Source organism: Mustela putorius, unplaced genomic scaffold (assembly GCF_011764305.1).
Source record: "Mustela putorius furo isolate JIRA1106 unplaced genomic scaffold, ASM1176430v1.1 tig00000460_pilon_pilon_pilon, whole genome shotgun sequence".
Taxonomy (NCBI): domain Eukaryota; kingdom Metazoa; phylum Chordata; class Mammalia; order Carnivora; family Mustelidae; genus Mustela; species Mustela putorius.
The window spans coordinates 24,613,487-24,633,130 of record NW_025421389.1 but is presented as its reverse complement, the minus strand read 5'-3'; the positions used below and the strand labels follow the sequence as shown (position 1 = coordinate 24,633,130).

The following is a 19,644-nucleotide window of genomic DNA, read 5'->3' as shown; positions in this document are numbered from 1 at the left end:
CCCACCTCTCTAAACTTAGTGGTTCTTCCTGTGAGTTAAATGATTTCCCAGATGAGCCCAGATGATTCTTCCCGCACTTGAACTTCACCCCTTGGCCAAGAACTGCCTGTAGCTCACGGCCCTCCCCTTCCCACACGCACATCTCGTAGGCGCCCTTGCCCAAAAATTTCATCACCTCCTAGAACAGCCAAAACGTTCTTGGTGTATTTCTGTTAGTGTTTAACCAAACACTGGTCTCTAAGGCGTGGGCTGAACTCTAACAGAAGAAAGATTGAAGCCTGGGACTTAAAAAGGCAACTTTTGCACGTTGACTGCTTGGGTTCTGGAGGAGAGGGCGGGAGGGTGGTGGCCACAAGAGCAAGCCACCATGGAAACTAGCTTCACCTCCAAGGACACTTACCTGAGACATTTTAACCCTCGGGATTACCTGGAAAAATATTACAACTTTGGGTCCAAACACTCTGCAGAAAATGAGATTCTCAGGCATCTCCTGAAAAATCTCTTCAAGATATTCTGCCTGGGTAAGTTTGTGTGTTATCTGTGTGTCTCTCCGCCAAACTATGAGACATCCAGACGAAATGTCAGGGCAGGGCTGGGTTTGTGTCTAGTCATTGCTATGTGACAGCCCTTTTGATGTTACTTATGTATTTAAGGAGAATGAACACCAATGATTTTTTGGTATGGATATTTTACAATTTACCAAGAGCTTTTATATGCACGATCTCATGTGGTTGTGCAAAGGGAAACCAGAAGGCAGGAATTCTGTCCTTGATTTCATATCAGTTTGCCAGGTGACCAGTGCCAGCCATTTAACCATGATGGGCCACTTAAAGAAGATTCTAGATAGAGTTAGAGAGAAGAAGATTCTAGTTAGAAGAAGATTCTAGTTAGAGTAAGTCTCTAACTCAAAGGAATGTTGCGAGTGTGCATGAGATAAAAAGACCTCCCAACACAGGAAGAATTGGATGCTTTCTGGAGAGAGACATAATGACCCAATTTTAAAAACAATTTTAACTTTCCCCAGAAGTATTCCTTAATAGTTTTTACATTTTCTGTTTAGCAGTCTTTCTGGATCAGGGGTCTGTAACCAGATGTAGATCTTGTCTTCCTTCTCCTGCACCTAAAAATATCCCAGCAGCATGCCTCCAGCCTGGATTGGGGAATGGAAAATGCAGAGATATTTAAAAAAGAATTTGAGGGATGAGTGAGTAGAGAGCTGGTCTGTCTTTAGGGCTCTTTTGCACAGTGCGAGTGAAGACTGTGTGTATCAGCTCTGGCTGCCGTCATAGGATGTCCGAACCCCTTTCCTTGTTGCCTCCTCTAAATCAGATGGCGTGAAAGGGGACCTCCTCATCGACATTGGCTCTGGCCCCACCATCTACCAGCTCCTCTCTGCTTGTGAATCCTTCAAGGAGATCATTGCCACCGACTATACGGACCAGAACCTGCGGGAGCTGCAGAAGTGGCTGAAGAAGGAACCAGGGGCTTTTGACTGGTCTCCAGTGGTGACCTACGTGTGCGAGCTGGAAGGGAACAGGTAGAGAAACCAAGTCTGCTTCCCGGCTTTCTCATGGTACCTGAGGGACGGTTCATTTTTCTGACCCACAAATTATCCATAGAGTCCAAGTTAAAAAGTAAAAGAAACAGAGACCAGATTGATATCCAGATGAAGAATAAGAAGGAGAGAGGGAGAAAGAGCCAGAGGGGAGTGGGAGTGAGTGTGTGCACACATGCATGCACCAGAACAGCAGAAGACACAGAGAATGGAAGAGACGGCCACTGAGCCAAGAGGAGACAAAACCTTCCCAGGACAGTGCAGGGCGCAGCGTGTGGGTTAGGGTTCATGGGATAGCGACGTGGAGGACAAGTTCAGGGAAGAGGCGAAACCGGCTCCTTACCAGCAGCTTTTGGGTGTTCGGGCTTGCCCCTCAGGGGCATCCTCCATCCCAGGGCAGGGGACGCTGCTGCGAGGGCAGCTAACCCTACCACCACCAGACACAACAAAAAGCTGACCAAGTTCTCGAACTGAGATGAGCAGCATAAAGGAGTTATCTGGAAAGGATTTGTCACTCGCCATCGACAAAAATCAGAGCTTGACATACTCATGGCTCATGACCGACAGCTTAGCCCACTCTGTCTATAAGTCGATTTATGCAAATAAGTCTTGTTTAAACAATTAATTTCTTTCCACATGAGAACCAGTCAACAGCCGATAGACAGAGGTGGCCCATTCTGCATTTCACTTTGTCTGTCTCTTGTCCTGACGTACCTCCATCCTCTGGTGATTGTCCTGTGACGGCTCAGCTCAGGTCCGCTGTCCCGCACAGTGGACTGTCTCTCCCGCAGCAGAATGTCTCTGCTGCTCTGGCTGCCAAGGCCCCGCAGCCTCCTTTGCAAACCGTATCAAAAGACCACTTCGCTATTCCTCTTCCAATCATGTGGGCCTCATCTGCTACTTCTTATATGCTCAGTTACTTCTACATTTTCTTTTCCTACTCTTATAGGTTTTTTTGCTTTGTTTTGTTTTTTTCTCTTTCCCCACCCTCTTGCCCACGGTTTATTTTTTCTAAGTAATGGTCCTTCTCCAATCCACTTCTCCCTGTATTTGCACCCCCACCTTTACGCATATACTAATCTGTGTGGCACAGCATCATCTCTTTCCTTACCTTTTTGCTCACAATGGGAGAGTGTTTCTGTTTTTTTTAAAGATTTATTTATTTCAGAGACAGAGAGAGAGCACGTGCGCATGGGTGGAGGGGGCGAGAAGAAATAAAGTAGATTCACGTTGAGCAGGCAGCCGGATGTGGGGCTCCATCCCAGGACCCTGAGATCATGGCCGAGCCAAAGGCAGACGCTTAACTGACTGAGCCACTCAAGTGCCCCCAAAGCATAGCTATTTTTAATGAACGTATCCCATGCTCTGGTCAGGAAAGGGCTCTTTCTTCCCAGGAAGACAACCCCCTTCAAGAAACAAGTGCTTTTGGCTCCTGGTTAAAGGAACTAACATTTATTCATTTATTCAACGAACCCAGATTGAGCCCATATGATGTGCCACATTGTCCTATCTACTGGGATAGACTGGTGGAAAGATGAGGAAGTCTCAAGTCTCCTAGACCTCATGTCGGGGAAGTAGGCACATCTCAGATCACTTAGGGCTTTGAGGCCAGGCTAACAATCCTGTACTTCAAGTGTGCTGAGAAGGTGTGAGAGGTGTAGCCAGGAAAGTGATGCGACACCCCCCCTTTACATTACAAAGCTCCCTTTGGCTATTGTGTGGAGAATGGATTGGGAGGGTTTAGAGGAGAATGAAAGATGCAGAAAGGAGATGCTTTAATGATGGTGGCTTAGACCACTGGATTGGTTGATGATGGAGAGAGGAAGATGATTTTAAGATGAATTGTTGAGATAGGCTGGATAAAAGTTTGGTAATGATTGGTCATGGAGAATGATGAGAGGAAAAGTCTCAGGGCTGATGTCTCTGTTTCTCAACTTGAACAACAGGAGGAGTGAAGTAATATTCCCCAATCCCAGGGATAAATGTAAAATCATATGATCTTAACGTGTCCCTAAGGAATATGTCTACCTCTACCCTCTACTTCTAGAGTGATGGTCAATTCATTTTTCTATATCTGCACTTAAATTTGATTTTCATGGCTTCTCTAAATGTGCTTATTCCTGAGTCAGATTCTCTTCTGAAACTAACTCTAAATTCTGCTTCTATTTCTTTAACCTCTTCATTCTCTTTCCATGGTCTGCTGAATTCTAGCTTAGTTGGAGTATTCTAAACTTCATATTTATTTTCTTACATGTTGCTGCTATGCTTATCAATAGCATGGGTTGTCTGATATAAGTTATCAAGGTGACTTGTTGTTTATATAATTCTTTATAATGGTATGAACAAATAGGAATTTATATTTTGCTTCTCAATTAATGTTTTTGCTGTATGAGAGTCACTAAACTTCCACGGGGTTTATGCTGGTCTTTTAACCCTTTTACCAGGAAAAGTAAGTCTTGAAATCAGATAGGGTAAATCCTCCAACTTTGTTCTTTTTCAAGATTATTCTGGCAATTTTAATGCCATTATATATATGAGTGTGTGTGTATATACACACACACACATATTACATATATTACATATATATAATATACACACATATTATATACACACACATATAACACACACATATATATTATATTTAATATACATACATAACACACACATATATTACACGCACATATATTTAATATATATAACACACATACATATATTACACACATATATTATATTTAATATACAAACATATATATTATATTTAATGTATTAATTAAATATAATTAATTTTATATTATATATATAATATATATTATATATATTATATATATATAATAATATATAAATATAATTAACATATAGCCTTAGTTTCAGGTGTACAATATAACAACTTAACAATTCTGGACATTACTGAGTGCTCATTATAGGTGCGTTCTCAGTCCCCTTCACCTGTTTCCCCTATCTCCCCTCTGGCACCACCAGTTTGTTCTCTTTATTTAAGAGTCTATTTCTTTTATCTGTCTCCTTTTTTTTCTTCCTTCCTTCCTTCCTTTCTTAAATTCCACATACAAGTGAAATCATATGGTGTTTGTTTTCTCTGTCTGACTTATTTCACTAAGCATTATACCTTCTAGGTCTACCCATGTTGTTGCAAATGTGTGGGGGGGAAATCACCTTTTTCATGGCTGAGTAATAGTCCCTTCTGTATATATGTATACACCACCTCTTCATTATCTGTTCATCCAAGAATGGACACTTGGGTTCCTTCTCAATCTTGGCTATTGTAACTAATGTTGCAGTAAACATAGGGGTGCCTATATCTTTTCAAATTAGTGTTTTGTTTTCTTTGAGTAAGTACCCAGTAATGGAATTACCGGATCCTATGGTATTTCAGTTGTAATTTTTTAGGGTACCTCCATACCATTTTCCACAGCGGCTGCATCAGTGGTGCGTGAGGGCCCCTTTTTCTGCACATTCTTGCCAAAACTTGTTATTTCTTGTCTTTTTTATTATAGCCATTCTGACAGGTATGAAGTGATATCTTATTGTGGTTTTGATTTGCATTTCCCTGGTGATCAATGATAATGAGTGTGTGTTCATATGTCTCTTGGCCATTTGTATATCTTTGAAAAAACACTCAGGTCCTCTTCCCATTTTAATCAGATTTTTTGTTTCTTCGGTGTTGGATTGTATAAGTTCTTTATACATTTTGGTTATTAATACCTTACCAGATATGTCATTTTCAAATAACTTCTCCTCTTCAGTAGGCTGCCTTGTTTTCTTGGTTTCCTTCACTGTGTAAAAGTTTCTTTATTGCCATTATATTTTTGCCATTATAAATTCTAGAATAAACTAGGGTCCCTGAGTGGCTCAGTTACTTAGGCAGTTAAGTGTCTGCCTTGGGCTCAGGTCATTATCCTAGAGTCCTGGGGCTGAACCCTTGGCTTAGTGAGCAGTCTGCTTCTCCCTCTCCATCTTCCCCTCCCCTGGTCATGCACTCTTTCTCTTTCTAGTAAAGTAAGTAAAATCTTTAAATTCTGTTTGTTTGTTTCTTTTAAAGATTTTATTTATTAGAGAGAGAGAGCACAAGCAGGGAGAGTGGCAGGCAGAAGGAGAGGGAGAAGCAGGCTCCCTGCTGAGCAAGGACACTGACTTGAACCCCGGGATAATGACCTGAGCTGAAGGTGGATGCTTAACCAACCGAGCCACCCAGGTGCCCCAAATATTTAAATATTGAAGCTCAATATCCTTCATGAAGGATATTATGAAGCTCAATATCCTTCATATATGTAGATGTAAAAATCTCTAACAAAATATTAGCAAATCACTTCCAGCCATACATAGAAAGATTCTGCTTTAACCAATGGGTGTATATTAGATTTAAACTTTCAAAAATCTTTATTTAAATTTGGGGCACCTGGGTGATTCATAAATTTTAGAATAAATTTATCTATTTCTTCCAAAAAAGGCTGCTGAGACTTTGATAGTGATCTTTGAATTTACAATTCAGTTGAAGAGAATGGGCATATGGAATCTGCAGTCCAGAAACATGATCTCTCTATATATTCATCTAGGACTTCTTTAGTTTCTCCCAGTAATGTTTTGTAGTTCTCAATTTTTGTATATATTTTGTTAAGTTTGTCCTGTGTTTTATTTTCTTAATGTTATTGTTAATTGTACTTTTTAAATTTCAAATTTCAAAAATTTGCTAGTATAGAGAAATACAATTGATTTTTATATATTGACCTTGTATCCTAGAACCTTGCTGACTTCACTAATAAAATTTAATAGTGCTTTTTGTAGATTCCAGAGGTTTTTCTATGTACAGTCTTATATCATCTGCAAATAAAAATAGTTTTACTTCTTCTATTCTAACTATATGTCTTTTGTTTATTTTTCTGGCCTTATTACACTGTCTAGGACTTTCCTATCAATGTTGGATAGACGAGATGAGAGTAGACATATGTGCCTTTCTCTACATCATAGAAAAAATGTCCAGTGATTCATCGTTAAATATATTAAATATAGATTTTTCACAGATATTCTTTATCAGATGAAATTTCTTTATATTTTTAGTTTCTTAGGGGTTCTAAGTTAAATGTTGAATTTTGTCAATTTTGGAGGAATTCATTGAAATGGTCATATGATTTTTCTTCTTTATTCTGAAAATGTGAATGATATTGGAAGATTTTTGAATGTTTAAATCTAATATACACCCATTGGTTAAAGCAGAATCTTTCTATGTATGGCTGGAAGTGATTTGCTAATATTTTGTTAGAGATTTTCACATCTACATATATGAAGGATATTGAGCTATAATTTCCTTTTCTTATAATATGCTTAGCAGATTTTGATATCGGCATAATGTCAGATTCATATAACAAGTTGAAAATGTTTCTTCCTCCTCTGTTTTTTGAAAGTGTTTTTGTATTATTAGTATTATTTCTTTCTTAAATGATTCCTTCCTTAAATGAGGCTTATACGAAGGATTTTTTTTCATGTGTGTGAAGTTTTAAAAATTCAAAATAATATTTTTTATTCTATTTCAATTTTCCATTTCTTCTTCATTTTAATAAGCAATATTTTCCAAGGAATTTGTCTTCTGCATCTTGGTTGTCAATTTTATCATCATAATTTTTTTAAAACAATATATCTTTATTACTCTTTTAGTGATCTTCCTTCTTTCATTCTTGATATTGGCACTTTGTCTTTTAAAATATATCTTGATCAAGCTTGCTAGAGATTGACCAATTTTATTAAACTTTCTGAAGAACCAACTTCTGGTTTTGTTGATTTTTTTCTATTGTCTTTCCATTTTCAATTGTTTTGAATTCTGGCTTTATTTTTCTAACTTTCTCTCTTCCATTTACTTTAGTTTTAATATGCTCTTCTTTTTCTTGCTTCTGAAGATAGAAGCTTAGATAATTGATTTCACACATTTGTTTCTTCTAACTTGGCCACTTAAAGCCATAAATTTCCTTCAGAACTGTTTTAGTTGCATCTCGTGATTTTTGATACATCATATTTTTATTATTATCCACCTCAGCATATTTTCTTAATTTTTAACAAGATTTATTTATTTGTTATTTGGGAGAGAAAGAGCATGAACACAGGGGACAGGAAGAGGCAGAGGGAGAGGAGAGAGAGAATCTCAAACAGATTTCCTTCTGAACATAGAGTCTAACTTGGGGTTTGAGCCCTGAGATCTTGACCTGCGCTGAAACGAAGAGTCAGACACTTAACGGACTGAAACACCCAGGTGCCCCCTTCAACATAGTTTCTAATTTCCTTTGTGATATCTTCTTTGACCATTATTTAGAATTGTGTTGCTTGATCTCCAAAAATTTCAGGATTTTCTAGATACTGTTATTGATTTCTATTTTAATTTTGTTGTAGTCAGAGATTGATCTTATGGTCAACATATGGCCTATTTTGGTTAACAATCTATGTGCTTTCTACACTGAAAAGAATGTATATCATCCTGTTGTAGGTGTAGTTTCTATAAATATCAATTAAGTCAGGTGAATTGGTAGTGTTTTTCAAATTTTCTATGTGATTTTTTTTGCTTATCAGTTACTAATAGAAAGGTATTAAAATCTCAGATTATGATTGTGGATTTATCTCTTGTTCCCCATCATTCTGTCAACTTTTGCTTCATACATTTTGAAGCTTTGTTGCTACCTGCATATATTTTTAGGATTGTTTTGTTTTCTTGATTTATTGACCATTTTATCTTTAAGAAATATCTCCTTTTACTGTTAGTAATACACTTTGTCTTAAGGTCTACTTTGGGGCCACCTAGATATCATTAGGCATCTGCCTTCAGCTCAGGTCATGATCCCAGGGTCCTGGGATTGAGTCCCACATTGGGCTCCCTGCTCAGCGGGGAGCCTGCTTCTCCCTCTCCTACTCCCCCTGCTTGTGTTCCCTCTCTCTCTGTGTTTCTCTCTGTCAAATAAATAAATAAAATCTTTTAAAAAATGAAAATACTTTAAAAGTCTACTTTGATATTAATATGGCCACATCAACCTTCTTATGCTTGGTATTTGGATGGAATGGTAGATAGCCTCAAAGATGGCTTCCAATAATCTTAGCTCAAATATTCATCTCTTATTTAATTGCATTCCCTTGGGTGTCCATTGGATTTAACAAGTACAATGTAGCAGAATACTAGGACACTAGTCCTGAGATTAGCTTACAAAAATACTGTGGCTTCCCTTTTGGATATACCCCTCTCACCTGCTTGTCTGGAGTGAGCTTGGAAGCAACCACCACCCCAATTTTACCTTCAAATGAGAATGAAGACATGACAAACACTGCCTCATGAAAGACCTTGCATCAGAGGTACTTAGCTAATCTGTGCCCAGGTATCTGACCCACAGAAACTGGAAGATATGTGTTTATTATTTTAAATCGCTAAGTTTTAAGGTAATCTATAATGCAGCAATAGATAACTAATAGACAGCGTATATCTTTTCCACCCTTTTGTTATCAACATATGGTTTTTTTAATACCTAAAATGTTTTTCTTGCAAGTGGTATGTAGTACATCTTGTTTTTCAATCCAGTGTGGTGATTTCTGCCTTTTAACTGGATTCTTTAGTTCACTTATATTTAATGTAGTTACTGATAATCATTTTGGTATATATTTTCTACTTGTCCCATCTGCTTTGTTGTTCATTTATGCCTTTTTTCCTGCTTCTCCTTGGTGTAATAATTTGATATTTCACTAGTACAGATATAAAGATTTTTAGTATCCCTTTATATCTTTTCTGTTGACTCTAATCTTTTCTATTGACCTCTTTTGTGTTTTGTGGGGGTGTATACATGTATGTGCATGTGTTATTTTTCTAGAAATTTCAGTATGTATTTTTGACATATCTATTACCTCATGAAGAACATAAGATATTATAACAGTGTAATTCCTTTAACCCACTCTTGCCTTATGCACCTCTCATATATTTTACTTTATATATATGATAACATTATACATTGTTATTATTTTTCTAAAGATTTTTATTTATTTATTTATTTATTTGACAGAGATCACAAGTAGGCAGAGAGGCAGGCAGAGAGAGAGGAAGGGAAGCAGGCTCCCCGCTGAGCAGAGAGCCCAACGTGGGGCTCGATCCCAGGACCCTGGTATCAGAACCTGAGCCAAAAGCAGAGGCTTTAACCCACGGAGCCACCCAGGCACCCTTATTATTTTTGCTTTAAAAAGTCAGTAGTGCTTTTATTTTTTTTTATTGCTTTATTCTTTTAATGTGGTTTAAAAACACACTATAAAATGTAGCATCTGAACTATTTTTAAGTATACAGTTTGGTAGTCTTAAATATATTCATATTAGCCAGTAGTATTTTAAACAAACATATATAAAGTCTTTTTTATATGACAGTTTTATACACACATACACACACACACACATACATACATACAGTCTTTTATATATGTATAGACAGATATCTGCATATCTCTCCTGTCTGGCATTCATCATTCCTTTCTGCAGATCTAGACTTCCATATGGCATCACTTCCCTTCACCTGAAGAACTTCTCTTAGCTTTTCTTAAAATGCAATTCTGTTAGAAACAAATTCTCTCAGCATACCAGTGTCAGGTTAAGAATCAGTAATTTTTTTCTTCCTCATAAAATGAGGACCTTAACAATTTTTGATACCCAAAGTCCTTCTGTCACCTCTTTCCACAGTGTTTATTGTTAAAATTAGAGACTTTAGGGATGCCTTGGTGGCTCAGTCGGTTAAGTGTCTGCCTTTATCTCAGTTCATGATCCCAGGGTCCTGGGATGGAGCCCCACATCGGGCTCCCTGCTCAGTGGAGAGTCTGCTTCTCTCCCTCCCTCCACCCCTCCCCCTTGCTTGTTCTCTCTCTCTTTCTCTGTATTAAATAAATAAGTACAATCTTTTTTTTTTAATTGGAGATTTTAAATCCAAATATTATAATTTAAAGCATCATTCTCATGTTTTCTTTTGAGATCAGTTTGGACATTCACTTTCAGTTTGTAATCGTATTTGCAATGATGTGAATATTTTAATTTTATGTTCATTTTATATGATTTTTCTAGTTGTTTAGTTTTTAATTCTGATTCATCTTTTGGTCCACTGCATAGACCTTCAAATAATGTTTTCAAGAACACGTAAGTGACATTTTCTAAGCCTGTGTATATTGGGAACATGTTTTTGTTGCCTTTACATGTGAACAACACCATAAAATTGTTTAACGTTGCCTAAATAGTTCTCTATTTCACCCCCTCTGGCATTTAGCAAGAAGTTGAGAGGCTACTTTAATATGCCATTATAACCTATAAGCTCCTTACTTAGAATTTTATGCTAGCTGTGGTCTTCAAACTGAAGATAACGTTCTTCAAAATAAATATAATTTCAAGCCTCTTTTTTTCTATCAACTAGGCGATTCCACAGAATGAAACTGGTATTAACGAGGGATAAAAAACAAAACAAAACCCTGGAGCTATGAGGATTTGGGCAATATTCAAGATGATTGAATAAATAAGGAATTTCCCAGGATTTATAGAATTTCAGGGAAAGTTTATAAGAGAGTTTTCAGTCAGCCAGACAATATACCTTTCTGAGGTCCAAATCATATGTCAAGAAGGCTTTTGAAACTTTCTTCTCAATTTCCCTGGCTATCACAAGCCTTTCCATCTCCTGCAGAAATGAACCCCTTAAACTCTAGCAGGAGAGTAAAAAGCTTTGCTGCTTATCTCATGGCAGAATCCTCAGCTTGTTAACAACCAGCTCCCGAGAAACGGCCCCTTCCTGATCGCTGTTCAAGTAAGGAACTGTATTTTTTGGCAGTAAAATTCTGCGTTCTCACTCTTATCCTTGTACTAGATCCCGTGGCTTCACCTCTTTTGAGAATGATAGCGATCTCATTCGACTTACGTCTCTCTTGCATCTTCAAGGACCTCTATCAGCCCACAACCTATTTCCTTTGAGATTATTCCTTCTTTATCTGAAGCTGTTTCTTGTGCCCACCGCTGCTAAAGACAACTGGAGCCGTCTCCTGTTGCTCGGCCTTGTTGGGATTCATACACTTAGGGACCAGTCACTTTTTTTTTTTAAAGATTTTATTTATGTATTTGACAGACAGAGATCACAAGTAGGCAGAGAGGCAAGCAGAGAGAGAGAGGAGAAAGCAGGCTCCCCGCTGAGCAGAGAGCCCAATGCGGGGCTCGATCCCAGGACCCTGAGATCCTGACCCGAGCCAAAGGCAGAGGCTCAACCCACTGAACCACCCAGGTGCCCCGGGACCAGTCACTTTTAAAACTATGCAAGAAGTTGTAAGGCAGTGGTACCCAACTCTGGCTTCATATTATTTATTTCTCAACTCAGAGAGTCACCTGCTAAGATACAAATATTCAGGCACGAATCAAGGAAAATGAGATTTGACCTGAAGAAATCCTAGAAATGGCGCTGACGGACCTCTGGGTTTCTGGAAATTGCGGGCAATGACCTCCCTTGTGGTTCTCAGACTGAGCAGTTTCCGAATCACCCGGGAGCCTGTAAAACAATGCAGACTCTCAGGCCCTGCTCCCCACCTCCAGAACCAGAGGATCTGCATTTTAATGAGCTCTGTTTGTAGGGGGAGATGGTATACATTTTGCAGTTTGAGAAAAGCTGGTGTCTAGAACAGAGCTTCCCAGCATGCTGGTGATTGGGAGTGAGTCACAGGTTTGCTCTGCAAGTTCTCCTCTGTCCGTCCTCAGGGCAGCCAGGAGGGGCCTGGGGAAGCCAGAGCTCGCCATCCCACGGGAGGGGGGGGTGGTTCTGCAGAGAGCAGCTCCTCCACCTACCTCCGCAGGCCTGACAGAAGGAAGCTTGAGCACCTGTAGAGATGAAGTAAACGTTCTCTGTACAAAGATTCTCGTGTCTGTTTAAAAAAAGGTTTCTTGCCCAAAATAGACACACTTGGGGCACATTTGTCCCACAAAGCTCTTGAAGTCCCTCTATGCTGAAGCATCTCTGTATTTTCATGTCTTGGGAAAGAGTGGTATTCCTTCTCAGCTTCGAGATCTTGACGGTCATGGTGAGTGTTTCAGTGGTACCTAGGAAAAGACTCCCCTTTCAGAAGCGAGCCTTCCTCTTAGACGTTCTCTCTGCATTCTATCTCTGGGGAGAGGCACAGGGCAGGCTGAGGAAACCTCACCTGGCCGTTTCCTTCGAACTGTAAGCGTTTCTATTTGTGCGTCTGGAAGGGCCCCAAATCGAGCTCTGATCCTCCCAACTTGGCTCCATCTCGTGTACTCTCATTTCCCTGGGTGTTGCCGTTATCTAATGACTTGAACAAACCAGAAGCCTAGAAGCCAAACTTGCCTTCTCCCTCCCGGCCATGTCCTCTGAGCTGCACCAAGTTCTATCCATTTTACCTCGGAGTTTCTCTCAAACCAGTACATCTCCCAATATTTTCTATCCAGGCTATTTTCCTGGCCCAAGCCACCAACCCCCTCTCTTAACTGGCCTTCCACCTCTACTCTTGTCCCAAAGTGATCGCCCTGAAGTGTAGATCCGATAATACAACTCTCTTCCTAAACACCCCTTCATAATGTCCCATGGCTTTTAGTATAGAAAGCAAAATTCTTAACATGGTCCCCAAAGCCCTGTCTGGTCTAGGTACCTGCTGACCCCTATTGCCTCACTCCCTGCCACACTCTACTATGTTTTCTGAGATCCAGCTTCATTGGTCTTCCTTCTGTCTTTTCACCCACCACATGGCCTTTGCACATGCCATTCCCCCTTATTGGAATATCCTCTTCCCCTCCCTATTCTTTGTGGCCTAGTGACCTCTCCTTTATTCTGTGTCTGCTTACCTGACTCCGTTTTGGAGGAGCTTTCCCTGATGCTCTAGGCCAACTCAAGCTTCCAACATTCCTTTGTTGGCTCCATGGCCCTCTCCTTCCTAGTGTTTATGACAGTATTAATTTGTCACTTTTGTGGATGATCATTGGATTCTTTCTCCACTCCGCTCCAGACTGTTCCAGACTGTAATCCCTATGGCGATAGGATCTGTTTTTCATTTGTTCTGTCTTGGGTCCCCATTGCCCGGCACCCTTCCTACCACATCACAGAAGTTAAAAAAAAAAAAAAAAAAAAGGTAAAATCAATAACTGCATGCCTTTTGCTTTCTAACTTCTCCCTCCTGAAATGTCTGTCTCTTACCTGATTCAGCTGTGGCCTGCACCAAAGGCTTACTAACGATTATTCCTGGCTCATACAGCCCTTACATTCATATCTAAGCTTATGCAGCTTTTTATATCCTTTACGCATTTTGTTGGTTCTCCCTCAGGAGGGCCTGCTGGAACTTCTGGGAACGGGGCTTTGGGGGGTGAATGTCATTGAAAGATCTCATCCAGGGGCTTCTGGTCCGCCAGCTATCTTGCAGAGATGGGGCAGGAGGACCCTCCTCTAAAACTCAGGGTAATTTCTTGGGGTGTGGGGATGCACTCTCACCAAGCACTCTTCCCAGGAACCCTACTCTGTATCCCTCTCTCCCCGTCCCTCCCCAGCTCCCTTAGGCTTCAGAGAATGCATATTTATAAAGGAAAGAACTGCCCTTTTTTACATGTGTTGAAAAGAGCAGACCATCAGACCTAGAGGAACAGTACACTGCTGTTAGCTTCCTGTGGAACCGTCTTAACTCCTTTCTGGGGTGTATTGATTCCCTAACCCTTGAGCTGAACGTGTAGCTGAGCAGTAATTGCCTGTGTCTACAAGCCAGTCCATTTCCCTGCCAGTGGGCACAACACAGGTGCTGAGAAGCCCTGAGGTGGCATCTTGGCACAGCTAGCGGGGCCACCGAGTCCCCCAGCGTTTGCTGCGGTCCCAGGGACAAGCGGGTCTCCACGGCAGTGAGTGTTTCCAGCTAACTTCCCTCTTAAATTGGCACCTTCTCTGTGAGCTTTCCAGTCTTCGCAGTGTGTCTCCCTGTTTGGGAACAATTTCCATCATCAACTGACTAGAAAGGACTAGCTCTGTGGTAACGGGTGTCTTTCAAATAGCTTAACACACAAGAAATAGGGCACAGAGGTCCAACCTGCTTCTGGCGTCATCACTTAAATACACAAGCCTGCGGTGTTCCCAGGGGAGAGGATCATCCTGAAACATGTTCAAAAAACACACCGTGTTGTCACTCCCTCGGCTTTTTATCTGTACTTCGGTTATCCGGATGTGCAGATAGATTATCTGAATTTTTCTACTCTAGATTAATTTACCTAAACGAATCTGTATTTCACAGAATTCCATCATGGTGAATTGTTATTTTTTTATTCTTAAAATGTTTGGTCAAATCGTCCACATTCTAGGAGGCTGAATGGCAGCTTTGTCACTGACCTCCTTGCTTTTAGAATGACTAACATTTCCGGTTTGCCCAGGACAGAGAGGGGTTCCCAGGACGTGGGATTTTCAGGGGGAAAACCAGGAAAGCCCAGACCAATCAGGACAAAAAGGTCACCCTACTATCATTTTACCCTTGATAGGAGAGTAGCTAGACCCAACCAAAGGCAATTATCATTCCTTGTCGTTCCCGCTTTTATTGGGTGGTAGGAATTCCCTTGCTAAGCTACTTCTCTTTCTCTGTTTAGTATAACAGCTTTCCTGAGACAAAATTACCATCCCATGTGATTCACCCATTTAAAGTGTGCAATTGGATATTCCTGTAGCTGTGCACTCTTCATCCCAGTTCTGGAACATTTTCATAACTCCCCAAACAAACCCTGTACCCACGGGCAGTCATTCCCATCATTTCCCGGATCCTCTCTCTGTTGGCAACCCCTGGTCTGCCTGTGGTCTCTGTAGCTTTGCCTGTTCTGGACATTTCATGTAAATGGAATCATACAATATGTGACCTTTTGCTTCTGTTTTCTTTCCCTTAGCAAACTGTTTCCAAGATTCTTCCATGTTACAGCGTGAATCAGTATTTCATTCCTTTATACGACTATGACCCCGTTGCATGGATATAGCACGCCTCATCTATTTCCTCATAGGTTGGTGGGCATTTGGGTGGTCGCCATCTTTTGACTATGATGGATAATGTTGTTATAATTACTCATGTACAGGTTTTTGTGTGGGCATATGTGTTCATTTCTCTTGGAATTTCTGGGTCATGAGGTAACTCTGTGATTACTCTTCTGAGGAACTTCCCCCAGACTTGTTTCCCAAAGTAGCCGGACCATTTTATATTCTCATCAGTAGCGTGAGGATGTTCCCGTCCCTCCTCGCCCTTGCCAACACTTGTGACTGTCTTGTTAATTACACCTGTCCCAGTGGATGTGAAGTGGCGTCTCACAGTTTGATTTGCATTTCTGTGATGGCCAAAAATGTTGAGAATTTTTTTCATATGCTTATTGCTAAACCTCTTAAGTGGAAAATTAAAAAGGATATTTATAAATAGCCGATTTTAGGGGCACCTGAGTGGCTCAGTGGGTTAAAGCCTCTGCCTTCGGCTCAGGTCATGATCCCAGGGTCCTGGGATCGAGCCCCGCATTAGGCTGTCTGCTTTGCAGAGAGCCTGCTTCCTCCTCTCTCTCTCTCTGTCTGCCTCTCTGCCTACTTGTGATGTCTGTCTGTCAAATAAATAAATAAAATCTTTAAAAAAAATAGCCGATTTTATGCACTGGGCTTATGATATTTTTTAAGGAATTTATTTATTTATTTGACAGACAGAGCACCAGCAAGGGGGGTGGCAGGCAGAGGGAGAGGGAGAAGGAGGCTCCCCACTGAGCAGGAAGCTGGACACGGGGCTTGATCCCAGGATCCTGGGATCACACCTGAGCCCAAGGCAGATGCTTAAACTGCTGAGCCACCCAGGCACCCCTGGGTTTTTAGATTTTAACTAAATATTAAAATAGGGTGTTCATAACTAATTGCTGTTATCTCAAATCATTCTATGTAGAGGTACATTTCAAAGTGTTACTTAAACCATTGACTTTTCCTGGCGACCAGAAGTGATCCCAGGGTAAGTCCCTCTCTCATCTGCTCTGATGTTGGACCATTCTCTCCATCAAGCCTTGCTGCCCAAGGGTCTCTCTTCTTCTGGAGCCAATGGACTGTGTGTTCACTGAATGTAGGCCTGGATTTGCACCCCTGGTGTTCTCCTTCTTGATTAACTTCCTCAAAGTACTGGATATCTAGTCATCCCTCGTATAATTCGGGCTCTGTGGCCTTCTGGGCACTTTAAACACCTGTTCTTGTTTTTCCCTTAGCTCTCTGATTTGCAGCTACTTCTTTCTCCATATCTCCTGCGCACTCTATATGCTCCTCTGTCGGCTTGTTCCCTCAAACCTCCCCTAACAAATTCCAAAAGGATCCAAGGCCCTCTATTCCATTTCCTGCCCTCACTTCTCTGCCTCTTTTACAAACTGGTTTTCTCTCAGGAAATGGCCTGATTCAGCAGAAAAGGGTGGCATTCTGAGCAAGACCACTGAGAAAAGAGTCCCCTTGACAAAATATGCTCTCTATCTGCAATATGTTTTGGGGTTTGAGAATAGCAACTAGTGGTTTTCTTCTTTCTAGAGGGGCCCTGGCCGTGGTTGTGTTGCAGTTACCCACCATTTCTGTAAATGTCTGCGGAGGACCCCACTCACTGCCCCAGCCTGACCAGCGGATTCCCAGAAATACTGTTTCCACATTTTATTTTATTAAAGAGTTCATTTATTTATTTGACACAGAGAGACTGTGAGAGAGGGAACATAAGCAGGGGGAGTGGGAGATGGAGAAGCAGGCTTCCTGCTGAGCAGAGAGCCCAATGGGGGGCTTGATCCCAGGACCCTGGGATCATAACCTGTGCCGAAGGCAGATGCTAAATGACTGAGTCCCCCAGGCTCCCCTGTTTCCACATATTAAAGCCATTATTGCCTGATACAAATGGGTGTAGTGGCCACTATGTTGCAGTTTGGCAGAGGAGACAAGTGTAATAAATAAACAGTGTAGTAGTAGTAGTTTACTAGTAGTAGTAGCAGTAAATGAGCCAGGCAGTGTTCTTAGCAGTGGAGGAAGAGTAATTCCAGTCCACGGGAGAAGCGGGCGTTTACCCACTTCAGAAGGAGACCGAGCCCAGCACAGGGTAACGGCATCACCTTCACATGCAGAATGGCCCTTCATGCCTCCCTTTCTCCGTTGTTCCCACAGGGATGTCCCCAAGGAGACACCCCTTGGGACACCCCTGACCCAGGAGATGCGGGGTTCTCCCGCGCACAGGGTGGCAAGCGGTGCTGGCCGGCTTGTGTCTTTCAGAGCCAAAGGGCCAGAGAAGGAGGAGAAGCTGAGACGCGCGGTCAAGAAGGTCCTGAAGTGCGACGTGACCCAGAGCCGGCCGCTGGGCGCCGTGTCCCTGCCCGCCGCCGACTGCGTGCTCAGCACCCTGTGCCTGGACGCCGCCTGCCCCGACCTCCCAGCCTACCGCGCCGCGCTCCGGAACCTCGGCAGCCTGCTGAAGCCGGGGGGCTTCCTGGTGGTGGTGGACGCCCTGAAGAGCAGCTACTACATGATCGGCGAGCAGAGGTTCTCCAGCCTCTGCCTGGGCCAGGAGGCCATAGAGGCTGCTGTGAGGGAGGCCGGCTTCTCCATCGAGTGGTTCGAGGTGATCTGCCAGAGCTACTCCTCCACAATGTGCGACAACGAAGGGCTCTTCTCCCTGGTGGGGAGGAAGCTGAGCAAAGCTGTATGACCCGCTGTGGCTGCGATTAAAGCAATTCCTCTGCCTGGCCCAGTTAATCCAGTCCCTGGTTCTAACTGACACAGTCACGGTGCCGAGGGGAGCAGAGTGGCTCCCAGGGGGACAGGGTGGGCGCGGTCGGTGGGCGGAGCAGCGCCTGGGTGACCTTGGGCTCCATGCTTCCCAGGTGTGCTATGGGCACCCAGAGATGAGCAACCCGCACGTCCGGTCTTCGCCACTCATGTCTAGAAAAGGAGACCTCTTTCTCCTGAAGCACCCTAGCCATGGCCACTCACGGCCCACACGCCTGCAGAGCAGTGTCTGCGGGGATGAGCTCTGGTCCCTAGGGGGCCTGCTGCCACCTCCTCTCTCGGGGACTTGCTTCTCCTGATTCTCATCAAGCTCATTCCCTGGGGACCCCATCCTCTGTTGGGATCTGCCGGTGCAACCACCACGTCTGGGGGCAGAGCACAGCCATGCCCTTTGCTCCCGGTCCTAAGTATGGGGCGGGCCCTTCTCCCCCTTCCTTTAACACACTAGGCCAAGGCTGTGACTTCCATCTGAAGAGAAGGTTGGGAGTCTGCAAGAGACGTAACACAGGCTGTCTCACAGCGGCTATTAGAAACAGATATCTTTAGAGTTCACATCCTTTGGGGGTTCTGGGAAGTGGCCTTTTATTTTTTTAAGATTTTATTTATTAGAGAGCATGGACGGGGAAGAAGGACACAGGCCCAGGGAGAAGCAGACATCCCGCTGAGCAGGGAGCCCCACTCAGGGCTCTATCCCAGGACCCTGGGATCATGACACAAGCTGAAGGCAGAGGCTTAACTGACTAAGCCCCCAGGTAGCCTTCCAGCATAGCTCTCAGACAAGCATCTACTTGGAGTTAGGTTTACCTGTCCATGGCAGGTCCCTGGTTCCCAGGCCCCATGGCCATGATGCTCTAAACCAGAGGGAGACAAACTGTGGCCCGTGAGCCAAACCCGGCTTGCTGCCTGTCTTGTGAGGGTCTATTGGAAAGCACCCATGGCCGTTCATTTATGTAGGGTCTATGGTTGTTTGCCTGCTCTAATGGCAAAGTTGAGTAATTGTGGCAGCAACCTCAGGTATGGCCAGCAAAACCCAACATATCTGTTCTCTGGATGTTTACAAAAGAAGCTTGCCTACCCCTTCCCAAAAGAGAGGCGTATCCTCGTCAGCCAGGTCTGAGGCCCTCAGGTCTGAGGCCCATCTCTCCGGTCTGTTTCTCATCCCAAGATTTCCCTCTCCCAGCATTCCTGAGACAGGACATGGCCGCCTGCCCCTCCCCTAACCCGCCTGACAATCACATCAGAGTCCCAGAGTCTGTTATCACATGTGCTTTTCCAGTTGGTTGTACAGGCCCATCACAACCCAGTATCTGTCCATTT

General features: G+C 42.6%; 1 protein-coding gene across 1 annotated transcript; it reads left to right on the top strand.

Moving 5' to 3' along the window:
* The first annotated feature begins 213 nt into the window (after positions 1–213).
* On the top strand, positions 214–18,294 carry NNMT (nicotinamide N-methyltransferase). The gene is made up of 3 exons (XM_004749869.3): positions 214–521; positions 1,330–1,537; positions 17,815–18,294. Exons 1-3 carry the CDS (start codon positions 368–370, stop codon positions 18,245–18,247), a joined length of 795 nt encoding a protein of 264 aa, XP_004749926.1. The 5' UTR covers positions 214–367; the 3' UTR covers positions 18,248–18,294.
* The last annotated feature ends 1,350 nt before the right edge of the window (positions 18,295–19,644 follow it).